At 37.4% G+C, this 17,241-nt stretch overlaps 1 protein-coding gene across 15 annotated transcripts in view; it reads right to left on the bottom strand.

The window, feature by feature from the left end:
* Nucleotides 1-17,241, bottom strand: part of Syne1 (spectrin repeat containing nuclear envelope protein 1) — a 430,253-nt gene that overhangs the window by 223,508 nt on the left and 189,504 nt on the right. For all 15 annotated transcript variants that reach the window (XM_063233318.1, XM_023564552.2, XM_013151061.3 and 12 more), the window contains 10 exons: nt 15,923-16,102; nt 14,834-14,984; nt 14,335-14,493; nt 12,896-13,078; nt 10,340-10,441; nt 8,012-8,215; nt 6,712-6,919; nt 5,585-5,697; nt 4,251-4,456; nt 3,137-3,292 (listed from right to left, as the gene is read on the bottom strand). In XM_063233318.1, coding sequence (XP_063089388.1) covers nt 3,137-3,292; nt 4,251-4,456; nt 5,585-5,697; nt 6,712-6,919; nt 8,012-8,215; nt 10,340-10,441; nt 12,896-13,078; nt 14,335-14,493; nt 14,834-14,984; nt 15,923-16,102 — 1,662 coding nt within the window. The remainder of the gene's footprint in view (nt 1-3,136; nt 3,293-4,250; nt 4,457-5,584; nt 5,698-6,711; nt 6,920-8,011; nt 8,216-10,339; nt 10,442-12,895; nt 13,079-14,334; nt 14,494-14,833; nt 14,985-15,922; nt 16,103-17,241) is intronic.

The raw sequence follows: 17,241 nt of genomic DNA on the forward strand, positions 1-17,241 counted from the left end.
TAGAATATACACTTTGCATGTGCCATGTAAAGCTGTCTTGACCCACAGTGGATCACACATACAATAGTGATACTGTAAGATTCCATCACCAAGTTACGCTGTAGTTTCTGCAAGTCTACTCTGTGGGATTTACACAATGACAGGGTCATCTAATGATGTGGCTCTTAGTATTGAACTGTTAAGCAATGCCTCACGATACGTGGAGACTCTGCCTTTGGGACAGCTTTCTGCTTTTTTGTTTATTTGGTTTTGCCTTGTTTTCCTTCAAGGTATCACACCCTCAAGGAACACTTACAATGGCCCAGAAGAGGTGGTAGTGCAAGACTCCCATCCTGTGCCCTCGCTTCCGTGTCCTGCTTTCTTACCTAGCATGTCTTTCTCAATCCTCAAAGCTATCATCCTTTTAAATCCAGAGCTACCATATGCATTTTTGATCTCTGAAACTCAACACAAGGTAAAGCAAACACAGTAAAAAAAATTCTTTCAAAGGCCTTTATAGATGTGTTGTTGTGGTTTTCCTTACTGTAATCTTGAGTACTGTGTTTAGAGCTATGTTAGTAAGGTCAAGGGAAAAGCATAATTATTACATAACTCACTATCTTATTTTAGAGTTCTCAATTGTGTTTTTGTTTTTAAGTGCAACCTGGATTAACATTTACTGTAATTATTTTCATTGTAAGTTGACAATTTACAATTGTCTATATTTATTGTATAAAATGATGTTATAACATATGAATATCTTGTGCAGTAATTAAATTAAGCAAGTTAACATGTCAATTGCTTCAAATGCTTAAGGTTTTTGTTGGGTTTTTTTTCGTGAGAACATTTGAAATTTATTCTCTTGCCAGTTTTGGATGTGTGGTATTCTACTTCAAACTATATTCACCAGGCCGTTAAACAAAACAGAACAAAATCATCTTCTTTCTATTTAACTCAGATTTAACCATCATTTCATGATCCTCAGGCTCCTAAATGCTAAACCTTCAGTCTGGAGACTTCTTATCAGGAAAATATGCAGTACAGATGAGAGTGAGGAAATATCTTAAATGCTAGTAAAATGTCTAGTAAAAATACTAGGAAAAGAACATAAAGGTATCTTTTACAAGGTCTAAACTATTATCTGAGTAGTTACTATGTAAACAGTATCTTTGTAGTCATCCTGAAATATAGAGTGCTACAATTTTATGTCTATTCTGAAAGATATTTATTATACTAATAATCTGATTGCCAAGGCAAGAAGGTGTCTTAAATCTTTTTTTTTTTTTTTTCCTTTTTATCAGTACTGGGGATCGAACTCATGACTACCTGCTTGCAAGGCAGGCGCTTATGCTGCTGAGCTAAATCCCCAGCCCCGTGTCTTAAATCTTAATGTGAGTTAAATAATAATTCAAGATAAGACACTGAATTTGTTACTACAAGATGGATTGTTTAACGCATGAAAAAATGCAGGTCTGAGTACTTTAAAAAAGTACGACAATTGCCCAAAATATTTGAAGTACTGGAAATATGATGAAAAGTTCTGGAAGTCTGAGAGTAATAAGGAGCAAGTGAAAGAATTCCAGGGACCTAGTGCAAGATCCAGGGTGACCAGCTCAGCGCATTCAAATGCACTGGAAAAGGGAGCACTTCAGTGGGAAACACCATGAGTACAAATAAAGTCACCTATCATCTGTTCTCGGGATACCAGAGAGTAAAATTTCAAGAAGAATGGCTGTCAATCAAGGTAAAAAATTGCAATTACTACAAAACAATAACAAGTAAAGAAAGAAACTGAATCCGATGAAGGGTATTTAGAGCACTTTCTGCGATGGATTTTAGTATAATGATGACAGAAAACCTAGACAAAAAGGAAAGAGAGAATTAATGGAAGCTAACAATATGCAAAGTCGTTTAACAGTTCAAGAGAACCACGACACGTAGGTTTGGTTATGCTTTATTGTATCCAGGCAATAGTCAACTATAACAATAGTTTTCAGAAAGTTAGTAGTTAGAATGAAGCTATTATTTTGTTAATTCCATGAATATTTTCTATTTTTCTACCTCCCTATCCCTCATCTTGTAGTCTCTCATCTTGAAGGACTTAGCTGTGTGTTAATAGACAAAGTTAGCCATCAGTAGTACCCCAACGATGGAACAAAATTATTTCGGGGAAATTCTATAATGGTCATCAAAATTGCACATGCACTAGCAGTTGTCAGGAGGGGTCCTGCTGTTCAGTTCTTTACATGCTTGTTTTCAAGACAGGGAGTACTAGGCCTGGGTGACCATAAAAACAATGTGGTGGATATGGAAACTGTTGGTGACCTGAATTACGTACATTTCACAAAATTAGTTTTTGTTGATTTATCTGTGCAAGCGTTTGAGTACTGTCCTCTTCTACCTCACAGACAAGCGTTCCTGTTCTTTATGAGGATGATTTCCAGAAGCCCAAGTGTTTGCTGAAGCTGTGTTTCACTGTTCTGTCATCTGGTGGGGAGGAAGCAACTAAAAATGCCAGGAGTGAAGCATGCATTTAGGAACCAATGTGCTGAAAGTGAAGAGTAGGTTAGAAGCACAAAACAGAAGTCTTTACATGAGAAAGAGACCCTGGCTTCCCCTCTCAGTAGGGAAGAAAGAAAGAAAAAGAGAGAGAAAGGCTCTGGTGGAGAAGAGGAATCAAAGGAGAGTCAGACGAAATGACCATGCCTTTTGCTTCATTAAGAATGTTATGAGATGGGTGCACAAGAAATGTAACTAGAGCATGAAATGTGCCTAGAGTTGGTGGGAGTTGAAGTCGACAGCGTGAATTTTGTATTTTTACAGTTTTTGTAACGTTAATGTCTTCTTTTCTTCTTATCTGCTTCAAGTTATATTACTCAATCCTCAAAACAACCCCAGGAAGGAAAACACAGTATTACCAACACTGCTTAAAGGCAAAAATGAAGAGTCACAGTAGGAAAAGTGACCTGCTCAACTTTTTCAGCAAAAAGGTAGAACTCAAATGCAGATTTGCTCTTTTTTTCTATCCTGCAGTATGCAGAATTAAACCCCACTATAAAGAATATAATAGCAACATTTTGTATTCAAACCAAAGCAAACAACCAAGCAGTTTAAAGCATCACAGCAGGTCGGACCCATTCTGTTGTTGTTGCCATACCTAGCTGCCAGAAGTTCTCCCAGAAACATTTCAACTTTATGAACTTCATTTTTCTTTTCAGGCAGATGCTGCTTACTCTCTCCTAAATTTTCTGTATTTAATCTTTCTTCCATTTCATGGATCCATAAGTTCAGCTTTCTGTGCTGATCTTCAAAGCTAACAAAAAGAAAAATATTCTAGAGAAATTCTGTTGTGCTCATTACAAAGCAAGCTATAAATACTCTTTCCATGGAAATTAAGATCTCATGAAATTTTAAGTTATAAGGAAAAATCAACAATAAGCCTGTCCTAATTTTTATTTGGTTCAGTAACAAAATTGACAAGTCATTGGGATTATGTGTTGAGATACAAGCAGGGAAAAATGACCTTACCCAACTAAACTGATTTCATAATTGGTAGTGGACAAGAATAATTACATTTTCATGTCAACATAAGCTTAGCTTTGTGTGTCTGAGTACAAAGACTCTTAAATGGGTGCCAGTGGATAAGTGGGGCATGTAGACCCCCAGGGAAAGACAGGAAAGTGGTTTTTATGACTTTATTTCTTAAGGGAATTTGAATTTGGCACAAAAGCTCTAAGTTTTGATGATAGTATAAGCTCACAGAAACCTAGACAAGTGTAAGGGAAATTACATGTCAACCAGAAAGGAAATTTGATCATACTGACATCTTTTTTACTCATACTGATAAGGATTTTTTCTTTCTAGTTTGATATTCACACTCATTGACACATATTATTGACTGGAATGTTGACTTACAAAATTTGTCATCTTGGCATAGTATTTTCTAAGCAGAAGTGGACATAAGAAAAATCTTAGGTCACCTAAAATTGGATGTATCAAAGCACTAACATCTTGTGCTAGCCAAATATATGAAAATTGCATGCAACTATGTCATTTACAATTGCTACTGAAAATAATTTCTTCTTTTGTATAGAAAACAAAACCAGTAATAACTTTAGACACTGAGCAATTGATTATTGTATTAGAATGAGCATGTACTTAAGGTAGGTCAAATATTGCTATAATTTAAACTCACAATTTCAAATTTATGTTTGTTCACATGACCCTTTTCACCGTGTGTAAAGAAATCTACATTTGTCAGAACAACCTACCTCCCTAGCTCAGAAGCACAGTCTTGGAGAGCCTGCTTGTCTTTAAGGCACTGCTTCAGAAATGCCTGAAACTCTTCATTCGCCTTGGTAATTTGCTCCTGAATGCTACCGACCATTTGCTTAGATAGATGTGCATACAGAGTCTGTCCCTCCTGAGTCACTGCATCAAGTTTGCTTTGCCCATCACTGACTGAGTCCAGAATGTTCTGTTTTAGGGGGAAAAGGTAATGCAATACATTTGCTATTATTCCGAGACCCTAGTGCAATCCCTCCCTGATCTCAAAGTCTCAGAACTACGGTGATACTCCTCTGTTTGGCCACCTGCTCCCTTCCTCCTCTCCCTCCTCCTCTGACCCACCCAGAACAACCATTCTGGTCCTCAGGAAAGAGACCCTTCCTTCCTTCCTTCCTTCCTTTCTTTCTTTCTTTCTTTCTTTCTTTCTCTCTGTACCTTTTCCTTTATCTATACATAGAATGGCTCTTACAAAGCCAAAAAATCCCAGAAGTCAGCGCTAGTTAAACCTCTCCCTTGAGTTCCAGAGTGGCATTTCATTGTTACTGACATTTGTTAGTGGAGTTCTTCATGAAATTTGTGGGCCCCAAGCTTTAAAGGAGACAATTCCATATCTGAATTCACTGTGCCTCCTGTAAAACACACTTCTGTTTACTATGAAAATCTTCTAATATAATGAATTACAGACATCATTTTCATTACCCATTAGGCCAGAAAATACACGGTACTTCTTACTGTTCTAAAATTAGCTTTTTTTAAAATCACAATTCTTGACAAGGAATAAATTTCCAGTGCTTTATTTGAATTAGGTTCTAAAAATCTTAGCCAAAACCTAATTTGAATCTATCCCTCTAAAGTAATTCTTAAATCTGCTTTACAATGACCTTCTATTTTTAGAATGTGCACATTTTTTTCAGTCAGTAGAATCCAAACAACTTGTAATAGCCACCATTTTAATTTGAATATATTTTATCTCAAAATTTAGACACTTATTTTTCTGCCTTTTTCAAAAACTCCACAACAGTGATAAAATAGATATAATTACTCATATTTTTACTACCATAAAATAAAAAAATCAGATTTCATGTTGAATTTTTTTTTTTAAGTGTCTATCTGGCAAAAAGAGACAAAAGGATCCAGACATTTTCTAGCTCTGAATTGTTTTCTAAATGACTTTCCAAGTTGCCTACATCCATCTGACACAATTCTATTAGGGGAGAAGAAGAGATGAATTAAAATAAGATTTGGGTAACGGGATGATCTAATCTGACCTGAAGGCATCTGAGCGCAATGTGGGGAAGAAGGCCGGCAGCTTTGGTACCTGGAGATCATGGAGCTTTGTCTCTAGAACTTTACTGTCACCAGTTCGATGCGATGATTCTTTGGCTGCTGCTTTTGCTCCCGAAAACCATTCTTGGAATTCCTGCATAGAATCTTTTGAAAGATATAAAATCAGGAATAAGTCCAAAACACTGAATAAATTCCCAGGCATGTCACAGTGAATTATTTCTAGGTTTCAGCCCATCTCATTCTGCCCTACAAAATACTCCAGAAAAAAATGATAATGTAGCGTGATCAATAACCATTACTGTACATGGCAGAATTGGAAAATTAAAGAAACTGAAAAGCAGTTTGTATTCTTGGCATGCCTGATTTTTCATCTTGCTTCTTTCTCTGGGAAAAGACTTATAAGAAGTCAAGATCAGAGATGCTCTGCAGTACTGGAGCTAACTTTTCCCCCCAGTACTGGAGACTGAACCCAGGGCCTCTGCACTGAATCATATTCGTATGCTATTTTTATCTTTTATTTTGAGACAAGTTCTTCTAAGTCACTAAGTTGCCCTGGAGGGACCTGAACTTGCAGACTTCCTGGCTCTATCAGCTTCCCAGAATCTTGGGGTTACAGGCTGGGGTATACTGTGCCTGGCTAAAGATATTTTCATCAAACAGAGATGGACCATTTCCTCTTTTTACCACGTCATTGGAGAGAGCTGCTGGGCATTCAGTCAGCACCTTGGTGCTGTTGTGGGGGAGCAGAAGCACAGGGGCACGGCAGTTTCCTCACGGCTGGCAGTCTCCAGTCTCTCCTAACTACCACTTCATCCTAGCACTAAAAGCTTCCCTAGTATTTCATTCACGGCCGTGGGCCACATGCAAAACAGAAGTGATTCTCTACATTCATGAGTTAATACATAGAAAGTCCAAATGAAATTCAGAATAGTCAAAATGGGGTACACTGCCTTTTTGTGGAGAAAGGAAAAGAATTCTGTGTAGGGTAAAAGTCTCCAGCACAGTATTTTTGTTTCTCAAATCTTAATGCAGAAATGAATTTAAAATGATATCCTTCTGTCAAATTTCCTCCAACTTTTCCTGGCAGTTTCTAGGCAGCATTTAGTTTGGACTTGTTCTAATAAACAATTACTCATGCTAAGGTCCGTCAGCCCTCACCATTGAAATGTTTTTCCAGAGACTCCTGCAGGCTGGCCTGAGTTTTGAAACACAGCTGGCTCACAGCTTCATGCTTCTTTATCAGGCCTGTCATTGCCCGGCCCAGGCTCTCCAGCTCTGCCGAGTGGTACTTGCGACACAAACTGTTGAGATTCTCTTGAGTAGAACTGATGTTGCTTTGCTGACTTTGAAGCTCTTTTTCTATATCCTACAGAATAGAAGTATACCGTAAGGGTTTTCATTAGAAAGAGACTCAAAAGAAGCAAGGCAATAATTCTACCATAACAATCTTTTCAATCTGAATGCGATGCTGGTGAAATCCATACAGGAGGATATACATATAGGTGGTTTTTTTCTTTCTTTCTTTTTTAACATTTGCAATGGGTCTGTATTGGTTCTTCGGAGAGTCTTCCTGGTTCTCCTTGGAAACAGCAGCTGTATGGAAGCGGCTAGAATTTAGATTCAGTCTAAGATTTCAGGCAAGTTGAATAGTTCCATATGAACTTCTGTCCAACTCCAAGGTCTTGGTGTTGGTCACTTAGAAGAAATACTATACTCTTGAACATGTCATTGGAGTTTTGATTAAGGTCACAGGCCACACCAACACCACATTTTTAAAAACAATGTCCTTAGTCTTTAGAACAGTAAGAAATAGAAAGACAAATAGACTATGTACATATGTTTAAAAGTTAACTCACTATACATCTTTTATATACATTGCCAGGAACGTTATCAATAAATACAGTCAAGGGAATGTGGAAGTGGAAAGTTTCCTGTACTTCTCCCCCAAATTATAGCATTTTTGAGAAGATAGCAGTCAGATTGACATAAAAATTATCAAAAAATCTACCTGCATTCAAGCTTGAATACTGATGAAAGTTATTGATGGAAGCAAATTAATTTTTCTATGAGTACACCTTTTTTACCAGTATGCATACATATCTATGTACACATATATGTACATCTATGTACATAGGTGTACATAGATGTATATGTGTACATCTATGTACATGTATATGTATGCATAAATAAGGACAGCCTTCGAGAAGGCATCACAAATGCATGATTTCTGTTTTTAGATTATCTTCCATCTTTTAACACTTGTGCCCAGTTCCTCACCTGTCACTTACTTTGCTATGTCCAGCAAATAAATAATAATAAGTTAGTTGGTCTAGTGGTCAATACAGGAAATTGAAAATAGGTTGCTTATGGCTGCTTAGGCTTCTCCTTATGGCTGTCACAGTCAGGAGAACCACTAGCACCATTCATGCAGAAGCACTTATGACAGCCCAGCACCTACCTTTACTTTCTTTAGTCCTTTACAAGTCTTGGCTTGGGCACAGCTCATCAGGGACTCTTCCACTTTCATCAGCCACTCCGTTCTGTCATTGATGAATTTCTCTACATTTATGCTTTGAGCAGTAAAGTCCTTCAAGGTTCCTTTTGCTTCTTCAGTTACTTCTTTGGCATGCTCCAGTTTCTGTCTTAAATCTGCTTCTATAAACTAAATATAGGGCATGATTTTATTAAAGTTTGTGGAGACCAAAAGAACACTCATTCAGTAAGAATTCTGTTTATGTGCAACTTTGTTGAGAAAACATAACCCTTACCATAGAAGCTGATGCAGTGCTAATATGTCTTTTTCCGAGAAGAAAAACCAGTAGTACAAATTGCCAACCATATCGAATGACAGAAAAGTAGAGAGCAGGGTTTGCAGCTAACACTGGATGTTAAGGGGTGGTTTGGATTGAGGCTTTAGGGAATACATGAAATCATATTTAAAATCATAACTAGATCTACATGAAGCTCCTGAGGACAGGAGGTGACCAAAACTATTCTTCAGTCTCCTAAGGAACACTAACACACTCTCAGCCCAGAAGTAACCTCTTCTTGTGATAAACACCACTAGGACTTCATGATAAAGCAATTTTATTCTTGTATGAAATATTCATTGTGGCTTGATGCTTTCTATTTATGGGCTGACATTTCAGAAGAGGTGACTTCTTCAGCCCCTTAGGTAATAAAAGGATTTATAGTTACTATAAACTGCAAAACACTTTCAATTCTGTAATTCAAAGATTCAGGTATATTAGGCAATGAAAGACTTGAACTTAGGTTAAGGGTTTTCTTTAGTTCCAGTTCAGACCTGCTGCAGGCAGGAAGCCCGCTGTGGAGAAGGAGGTCAAGGTCTTCCTCTTCTCTTGCCTAATTTTACCACTGCTTCTCCGCCTTGTACAGCTTTCTGTCCCAAAGCTTTTCACTGGCATCAGGTGGGGAAGAAGCTCCGAGTTGTGTGCCAAATGCTGTGAGGTGGCACCTGAGTTTTATGTCTACTCCTCTGCTAGGCCTAGGTCTCTGGGTTTGTCTGAGACTCCCCTCACATGGGACCTCCCACTGACTCTGCTATATGAGCTTCTGTACCCTTTTGCCTCTGTTCTTCCTGCTTCCTCAGCCCGGAGGTATTTCTTCAAGTACTTACTGCTGAGATCTGCTCACCCAGACGTCTTTCTTCATAGCCTAGACGTCCTCCCATGGTGGTCTCCTCCTTTCCTCTCCTCTCATGACTCACTTCTGGGCTGGCAGCCATGCTCTGGCGCTCACCCCACAATTAACTCTGAAAGGCAGCTCATACCCAATCATCATGTTCCTTTGGCAAACCCAGGAGTTTTAGCCAACTGGTCTGGCAGAAGGTAAGAAAGTAGACTCTGGTGTCTGTCAATTGCAGGAGACGCAGGCCATGTTTTCTAGATAACTCTGCCACTAAACCCTTCTGCCTCAACCTGAGGTAAGTTGAATCACCACATCTTTTCCTTGACATGTACTCTGTGTGTGTGTGTGTGTGTGTGTGTGTGTGTGTGTCCACTCCTCATTTTTAGTTCTGCATATGAATAGCACCTGCTTTGCTCTTTGTTCCAGGTGGAACTTGCAACATTCCTGCACATCTGTGTTGCCCACCAGTGGTGTGCAGTGAGGAGTGCCCAGACTCAGGTCAGAGTGAAAGCACGGTTGCAGGCTGGTTTGGGTGGTTAACAGGAAACAGCAAGTCAAAAATAAAGATGAAATAAGAAGAAAGACAATGTGAAGAAAATCCACAAAGGAGTAGCAAATAAAAGGTCAAATAATACATCAGAGTCCTCAGCCAGGAGCCAAGGGGCTGGCAGCCAAAGGAGACTGACCACACAGGGTTCTTTGAGGACTCTGGTGCTGCAGCAGCCCAGGTCTCTGAGCCAGCCCTGCTTCTCTGTCCTGCCTCAGCTGTCCTGGGAATTTGTGCCATCTCATGTGTGGGAAGGGAAAATTTTCAGTGGTGATCCCTCCCAACCCATATACCGAGTGAATGAATCAGGGAAATATCAATAAGAACATCACTGAAACAAGATTTCTGTTTCTGTCTGGACATAAAAGCGTCCATGAGATAAGCTGATAAAGCTCTCAAAACTTAGTAAGGAAATAGTAACTATTCTTATTGTAATATTTGGATTGGAAAAATGCTATTAGTACTGGTGTAAGAAATTTTATAGATGTTAATATTTAGCTGTGATAAAGACAATATGTTTTGTTGGTATTAGGATGATGACAACAATGTAGGTACCACTGTATGTTATTAATTACAAAACTGATGTCTTACCTGAAGGTCTGGTGGTGTTTCTGGATTTTTAGTTAATTCTTTAAGATCATTAATTTTGGAATGCAGTTCTTCCAATTTCAATGCTTTGTTTTTAACTTCAGACTAACAAAATAAAAGGGGAAATGCATCACTACTCAGAAACACTGACATGCTTGGCATTTCATAATTTTAAGAGCTAATTGTCAAGGTACAGAGTTTGAGCCAGTGTATAAAAGCATCCGTTTCTTTTTATGAGGGATGTCATTCTTTATGAATGTGGAAAATATTACATTTAGCATTCACTTGAAATGTGAGAAAGTATGTGGAACTTACTTTCGCCCCACCCACCCACCCTCTTTTATTAGAAAAAAGATCGTGGAAAAAATTAAACACCAACCAAAAGCCTGGAGTCAGTGGGGATTTCCAGTAGGCTGTCATTTATTCATTAGCAATGCTATGACCAGTTCCCACGGCAGTACTGAATTCACTTCAAAGCATTTCAAAACAAATACACATTAGGGGAGCCCCAAAACTGCAGACAATATGTACTACACAAGAATCAACTCAAAGAAAAGTTTATAGGCAATTCAAAAACAAACCAAAATAACTGAGAAATTGAGGCATGACTAGTATTTTATCATTTTTTTTAACACACAAAGGATGTCCTCAAAAGAGAGTCTGTTTCATTAAAATCAGATGATTCCACTTAAATATTACTGAACATCAGTGCATATAAATTTCATCAGTTACTTGAATTCACAAAGAAACATGAAATAAATTGTCTTAATTTAAAAATAGTATTTTGGGGCTTTGTAGATACAAACAAATTTCCTGATGCCTTGAATTCAGAAAGCAATTTACTTGACACACCAAGATGCGGAACTGCCAGGCCTTACCTCCTGAGCCACACCCAGGCAGCTCTGCTTGGCAGTGGGAGGTGATGGTGCCAGGCACAGGGCACTGACTTTATCAGGTGCATCACAAAGTCAGTAACCAAAAGACCCACCAGAGAGAGGGGGACTGAACCTGGTCACATTGAAAGTGGGGCTGAGGGATCCTGACTTCCTAGATTTCTGAGGTCAGCAGTCGCAGGCTGGTTTAACAATTGTGTCTCTTCCCTAAAACCTGCGGCAGCTTTTACTGCACTTTCGGCGGTGGCATCATGTCGCTGCACATGGGGCTGAAGGCACACAATGGCACACCATTCTACAGCGTCTCCGGTGCAGACATTAAAGATGGCAGTAACTCTGGGGTCTGCGTGACAGTACCGTGTTGAGTAATAATTAGGAATGATACATTTGGAGGATTTGATATATTTGTTTTGATTTATTTATGGAACCTTGGGTGCTCCACCCGCCAAGCAAAACTATCTTGTTATTTATTTATGATTTAACTTATAATAATGAATGACAGTACTACCATTTGCTTACAGTACTTCTGAAACTGTAACCATGTGTGAGTGGGTATAAACATGACCCAGGGCAGGCCACTAAGAACTGGGCTGGTTACAGTGACAGTAAGAAGCAACGATATCAACAATAAGAACTAAAGGCAACAATAACAACTAAAGTACCTGTCATTTTTACTGTCGGGATCATTTTCTTTTGTTCTGATTGCCCTTAGAAACCGGAATTAGGTTATAAAATCTCTTGAATGTTATATGGGTCAAAAACCACCAGATACTTAGATGTATTTAGATACTTAGATATTTAGATGTAGTTCATTTACTTGTTTTCAGATGAGTCATTTATTCCTTCACCAGTCAAGTTGTGTGTGCCGCGTACAGTGTCGGGCATCAGAGGATACAGTGTGAATCATCTCTGCTCTCAGCAAGGCTTTGTGAAACACATCTGTGTCCTCACTCCACTTCCTCTTACCCTGCTTAATTTTCCAGCAAAAACCAGTTATCACTTGACTCTTTACATACAATGTATATAGTGATATAAACCTTATGAATTTCATAAAGGTAGAGATGTTGTTTGTTTCATTGTTCAGTGTCTAAATGTTCAGTGCTGATACGATGTAGGAATTCATCAAGAATGTGATGAATAAATGAATAAATAAATGAATGCAATAAATGAACATAACAGGTATTTTATGACTCAAGCTATAGGAGATCAGAAACTTTTCTTGGAAACCTGTGACAAAACAATCTCCAAGTGTCTTTCATTTCTGACAAGGAAGTAGAAGAACCTAGTACCAAAACATAACAGTATATTTTAAATATTTGGTAGTTTTTTGAATAGAGAAAAATAAGTATCAAATATTATTAAATTAAAAACACTTCTAACTTGATTTTCAAATTGCACAGTGCCACATTCTCATAAAATGGGCAAAAGTATGCATTTCGTGCCCTCTTATTTTTCTACGAAAACCAAGTAAAACCTTCCACTAAGACACAATAAAAAAGCAAGAAGCACTTAACCAGAGCCTATTCCAAGTTTGAATAAATAGCAGACGATGGTTTAGAGTTTTTGAATACCCCTGTGTGTCTTTGAAAAGAAGATGGACTTGGAAAGAGACACAGTTGTTTTTCATATTCTGGAGCATGACAACGATGCAGGCATCGTCAGTTACCTCAAATTCTTTAAGGAATTCTTCAGTCCTGAGGCTGTCGTTCAGGTTGCTGATGTTCTCAGCCAGCTGTGGAAGGGAGCTGTTTGACCATCCATCGATTTCATCTTTACTTGAAAGTACATCCTCCCAAATTGACAGGCTAATCTTCAGCTTTTCCATGTTTTCTTCAATTTTCTCTGATACCTAGGATAGAAAACAGAAGTTATGCCACTGAAGTATGCAGCTTGAAGAGTTCATTCCCCCACCAATGCTATTTTGATTAGAAAATTAGATTTGAATGACAGTGTATAAAATTATTGAGAGTTTATTAATGCTCCCAATTCAAGTAAATGTTAACAAATACACAGTGGCTTAAATTCCTGCAACTTTAGATTTTCATCTGTACATGGGATTCTAGTGACAAAAATAGTATATAAAATATAACTCATTATAAGGTTGAATTCTGCAGGACTGAGGTCCATCTAAGGTAGTATAGTATTTATTTTTCAAAGTACAACATAAGTCCTTTTATTTGCAATGCTGAGGTTTAAGAATAACCATTAATTAGATGAGGGCTTTCTTTCTTTCTTTCTTTCTTTGGTACTGGGGATTGAACTCATGATCTAGCACTTGCCAGGCAGGTGATTATGCCACTGGGCTAAATCCCTGGCTCTGAGGGCATATTTGTAATACAAGTAAATACGTAAAAAGCAACACACTATGCTTATTTAAATTATTATTGCTTACTACTTCTTCTATAATTGCTTTTAAGAGGCATATAATATCTTTGAGGCCCCCAAATTATATGAATGTATTGTAAAAATATCACGACTAACTTAGTAAATTGAGCTTACTAAACCTTATTGAGTTAGGGTACCCATCTTAAGTTAAAATTCTGAACGTAAGCATTGAAAAATCGCTGGACAGAATCACTGGAGTTTTGAGCTGAAAGGTAATGTACAAATATTTATGAGTAGATGTGTTGATTTCTAGGAAGACAAAATGACTTGTTTTATGATCACATACTAAGTGACCAAGAATTAAAACATAAGAACATAAATAAACCCAATGTTTTTCAGCACAAAACTACAGCCTTATTATTTTAAATTTAAATGCATATTACATTTTGATACCCTGTGAGATGTCTATCAATTTTTCTCTTTTACCCATAATTCTAGAGTTTTGAGAAGAAAAACATTTGGAGTTGTGATTTGTTAGGACTGAAGCAACCAAATGTAAATCCAGAAATCAACCAACAAGTTTTGACAAAATAATGCAAGTAATCCGTTTTTCTGTTTCTAACTTTATGTAAACATTAATTTTACTGCATATCACTTTGCAATTAGCACTGAGCATTCAGAGTGGAATTTACACCCCTGAATAACCCTCTGCCCTAATGTCCGGCTGAGGAATTGACTGTTTAAAGCCATCCCAGGGCACTGTCTGGAGGGCGCTCTCACATCCAGCCACTTGTCCACGGTGCTCTCCATGTCTGTCTTCACCAAGGTGAAGTCACTACTGTGGATCTTTTTCAGCTCTGCTAACAAGTGTTTGCCTTTACTGGTAAAACTGTCCAGCTCCTTCTGCTTGCAGTTCATTTCATTCTTGGCAGTTTCAAGCTGTGGACATAAATATTTCTTTAATCACTAAGACAATCAGTGCTAAGTCAAAAGTTTAAAACCATCTTCCATTAGGAAATTTAATTAATAGTTGACTTTATGCAGAAATTAATGACAATTAACTGTAATACATATTTCAATGAATATGTAATATATATATATATACAATTATTGGAATTACTAAAATCCTATAGTATCAAAATTTCTAGAAAAAAATTTAAGCTATTAGCAGGAATTGCTCACATCTAAATGTATTGACAAGTATGTCTACGCAGAGAATTACTCAGTGAGTGAAAACACACATACTAGTCTACTAAAACAAATGCACATTGAATTTTACCTTGGAAAGAGCCCACTTAAGATCCTCCCGATCTTTTACAGTAGTTTTGATTACAATGACACTGCTGGCATTTTCTAGGACTTTAGAGACAGTTGACTTCAAGTTCTGATACTCTCTCGTTAAATCAATAAGTCCACAGCATTGGCCTTGGCTGTAATGAGTAAAGGAAAGCATGTCATTTACTGTCATGTGTAAGGAAGAGAAAGCTTTCTTTCCTTATGACTGGATCTGATGCACCATTATATGAATGTGTTCAGAGTTGGATCGTAGAACCACTAGAAAACCATGCTTCTCTCTACCTTGGTCAAAACAATGTTGCTGGTAAATGCACTTAATACAAATGCCCAAAATATATTTTATGAACACATTCTCAGGTGTTAAAACAAAATCTGTAAACTCAGTGACAAAAAAGAAGCAGTACCTATTCCTGACAGCTCAAACTCAGATGAATCATCCAAATGTTTTGTTGTTTTAAATGTTTTTTATGCTGTTTCAATCATTTCATAATGGCATATGTTAAGGACAAGAAATAAAAACAACAAAACAAAGAAGAGACAAACAAAAATGTAGTTCGATAGATAAAATACATATGTGGCTTTTCTCTTTCATAGCAGTATAACAAATTTTCACTGATCACGAATCTGCTGAAAATGATCAAAGTAAGTAGATTTTGTCTATAGAAATGAAGTACATTTGAGCAAGCAGTTTGACTTATAATTATGTTTTTTCCTAGAAACAGATCTGTGTGCACTAACATTTAGGAAGAATTATAGCATTTACACACTATCATTTATAATAAAGAAAATATGGAAATAGTCTAAATATTAAAAAATAGATCAGTGATTAAATAAATTTATATATTTTTTGAAATTGAACACCACAACCTCTAAGAAGTCACAATGTAGAACAACAATATGGTATAAGGTTTGAGTATATTAATAGTCAATAGTATGTAATTTCTACTTGATTTTGTTTCAAAAAATTTGTACATAACAAAAATGATGTTTTCAATCATATTTTGCACCCAACGGCCTAATGTGACAAAATTAATAGGAAGTTACAAACAAAAGTAGGGCATTTCTGACTTACTTTTCATGAATTAGTCTTTTGGTATCATTCCAGGTGACTTCCAAGCGATTTATCACCTTGTCAACTTCAGGAGCGAAAGCCACATCCTTCTGGGCAATTTGCTTAGCCTTGTCTTTCAACCAGCATAGTTCGTGTTCATGAGAATTCAGTTCATCTTCTAGCTGATTAAAGACTCTCAATCTGTGAATTAAAATGCCACCTTACTGTTAATTTACTAAAGGAAGTAAATAATATTTCCTTTTCCTGTAATAGCATAAGTATAGGAAACACAAATTTAAATGGCTAGCAAACTTTTAGTGCAGCAGTTAGTGTGTATCGATTGATAAAGGCACTTTCACTTTGCAGGATGATTTAGGCTATACCTCAGAAAGCACTAACATCCTTACTACTCACTCTGAACCTTCTGTTAAGCTTATGTTCTCTTTCCCCTTTGCTTTGATGGAGTAAGACTTTTAAGACTAAGACTAACCTTGAAAGCCGAGTAGATGAATCCTTATTGCACGATCTTTAGTACGAAAAGCTACTGTCATGAGATTCCAGCCCATGTAATGATCATACTTAAAGATCACAGTTATTTCTTTCAAGATAGAAATAGCTTTACTGAGCTTTTTAAAAAGTCTATTTTAAAACTTTTAATTATCTATGTTATGGAAAATATTACAATGAGAAAACTGCTTTTTATCCTTAATCTATGGATATTTGAGTATCTGCCAAAAAAAAAAAAAAAGTTATTCTTTTTGCAGGTAACCACTGATGTCTTGTGTTTTGAGGTGGTGCCGTAGAGTATATGGTAGTGATGTGTATATTATCCCATTTTATTCCCAAATAAAGTAGCTGTGGGCAGGTGTTGCTCTTGTCTCATCTTATAAGATAAGAAGAATGGTGACTAGGATGGCAGGGCCTTAATAAACTCATCAATTCACTGAAACATTTGCTCGGCCAGCATGCACCTTTGGTGCGTGGAGCCCAGCCTAGGCCTCTTTGCTGGCAGTTTTCGAGTGTCCCATTTTGCTTGTTCTGAGCCAGTTAGGAAGGGCTACACCATGCCAAAGCACCAAAGCTGCTACAGACTTCTAAGTGAGTTAAGGTAGCTCGCTATCTCCCCACTCTGTAGCCTCACTCTGTTTTGGGAATCTTGTTAAACTAGTCAGAAAGCTTCCAACTTGTAAGAAGTGCAACCTTATGAGCTAAGTCTCTAGCCCAATATTAACACCATTGCCACCTTACTAATACTTTGGTTTCATGGTTGAATCTGGCTAAAAGGGGGCATGTGACAATGGTCTGAGTAGGGTCAAGAACATTTGTATCAAGTAGAGATG

Source organism: Cavia porcellus, unplaced genomic scaffold (assembly GCF_034190915.1).
Source record: "Cavia porcellus strain 051 isolate PalLab524CR breed Dunkin Hartley unplaced genomic scaffold, mCavPor4.1 scaffold_22, whole genome shotgun sequence".
Classification (NCBI taxonomy): Eukaryota; Metazoa; Chordata; class Mammalia; order Rodentia; family Caviidae; genus Cavia; species Cavia porcellus.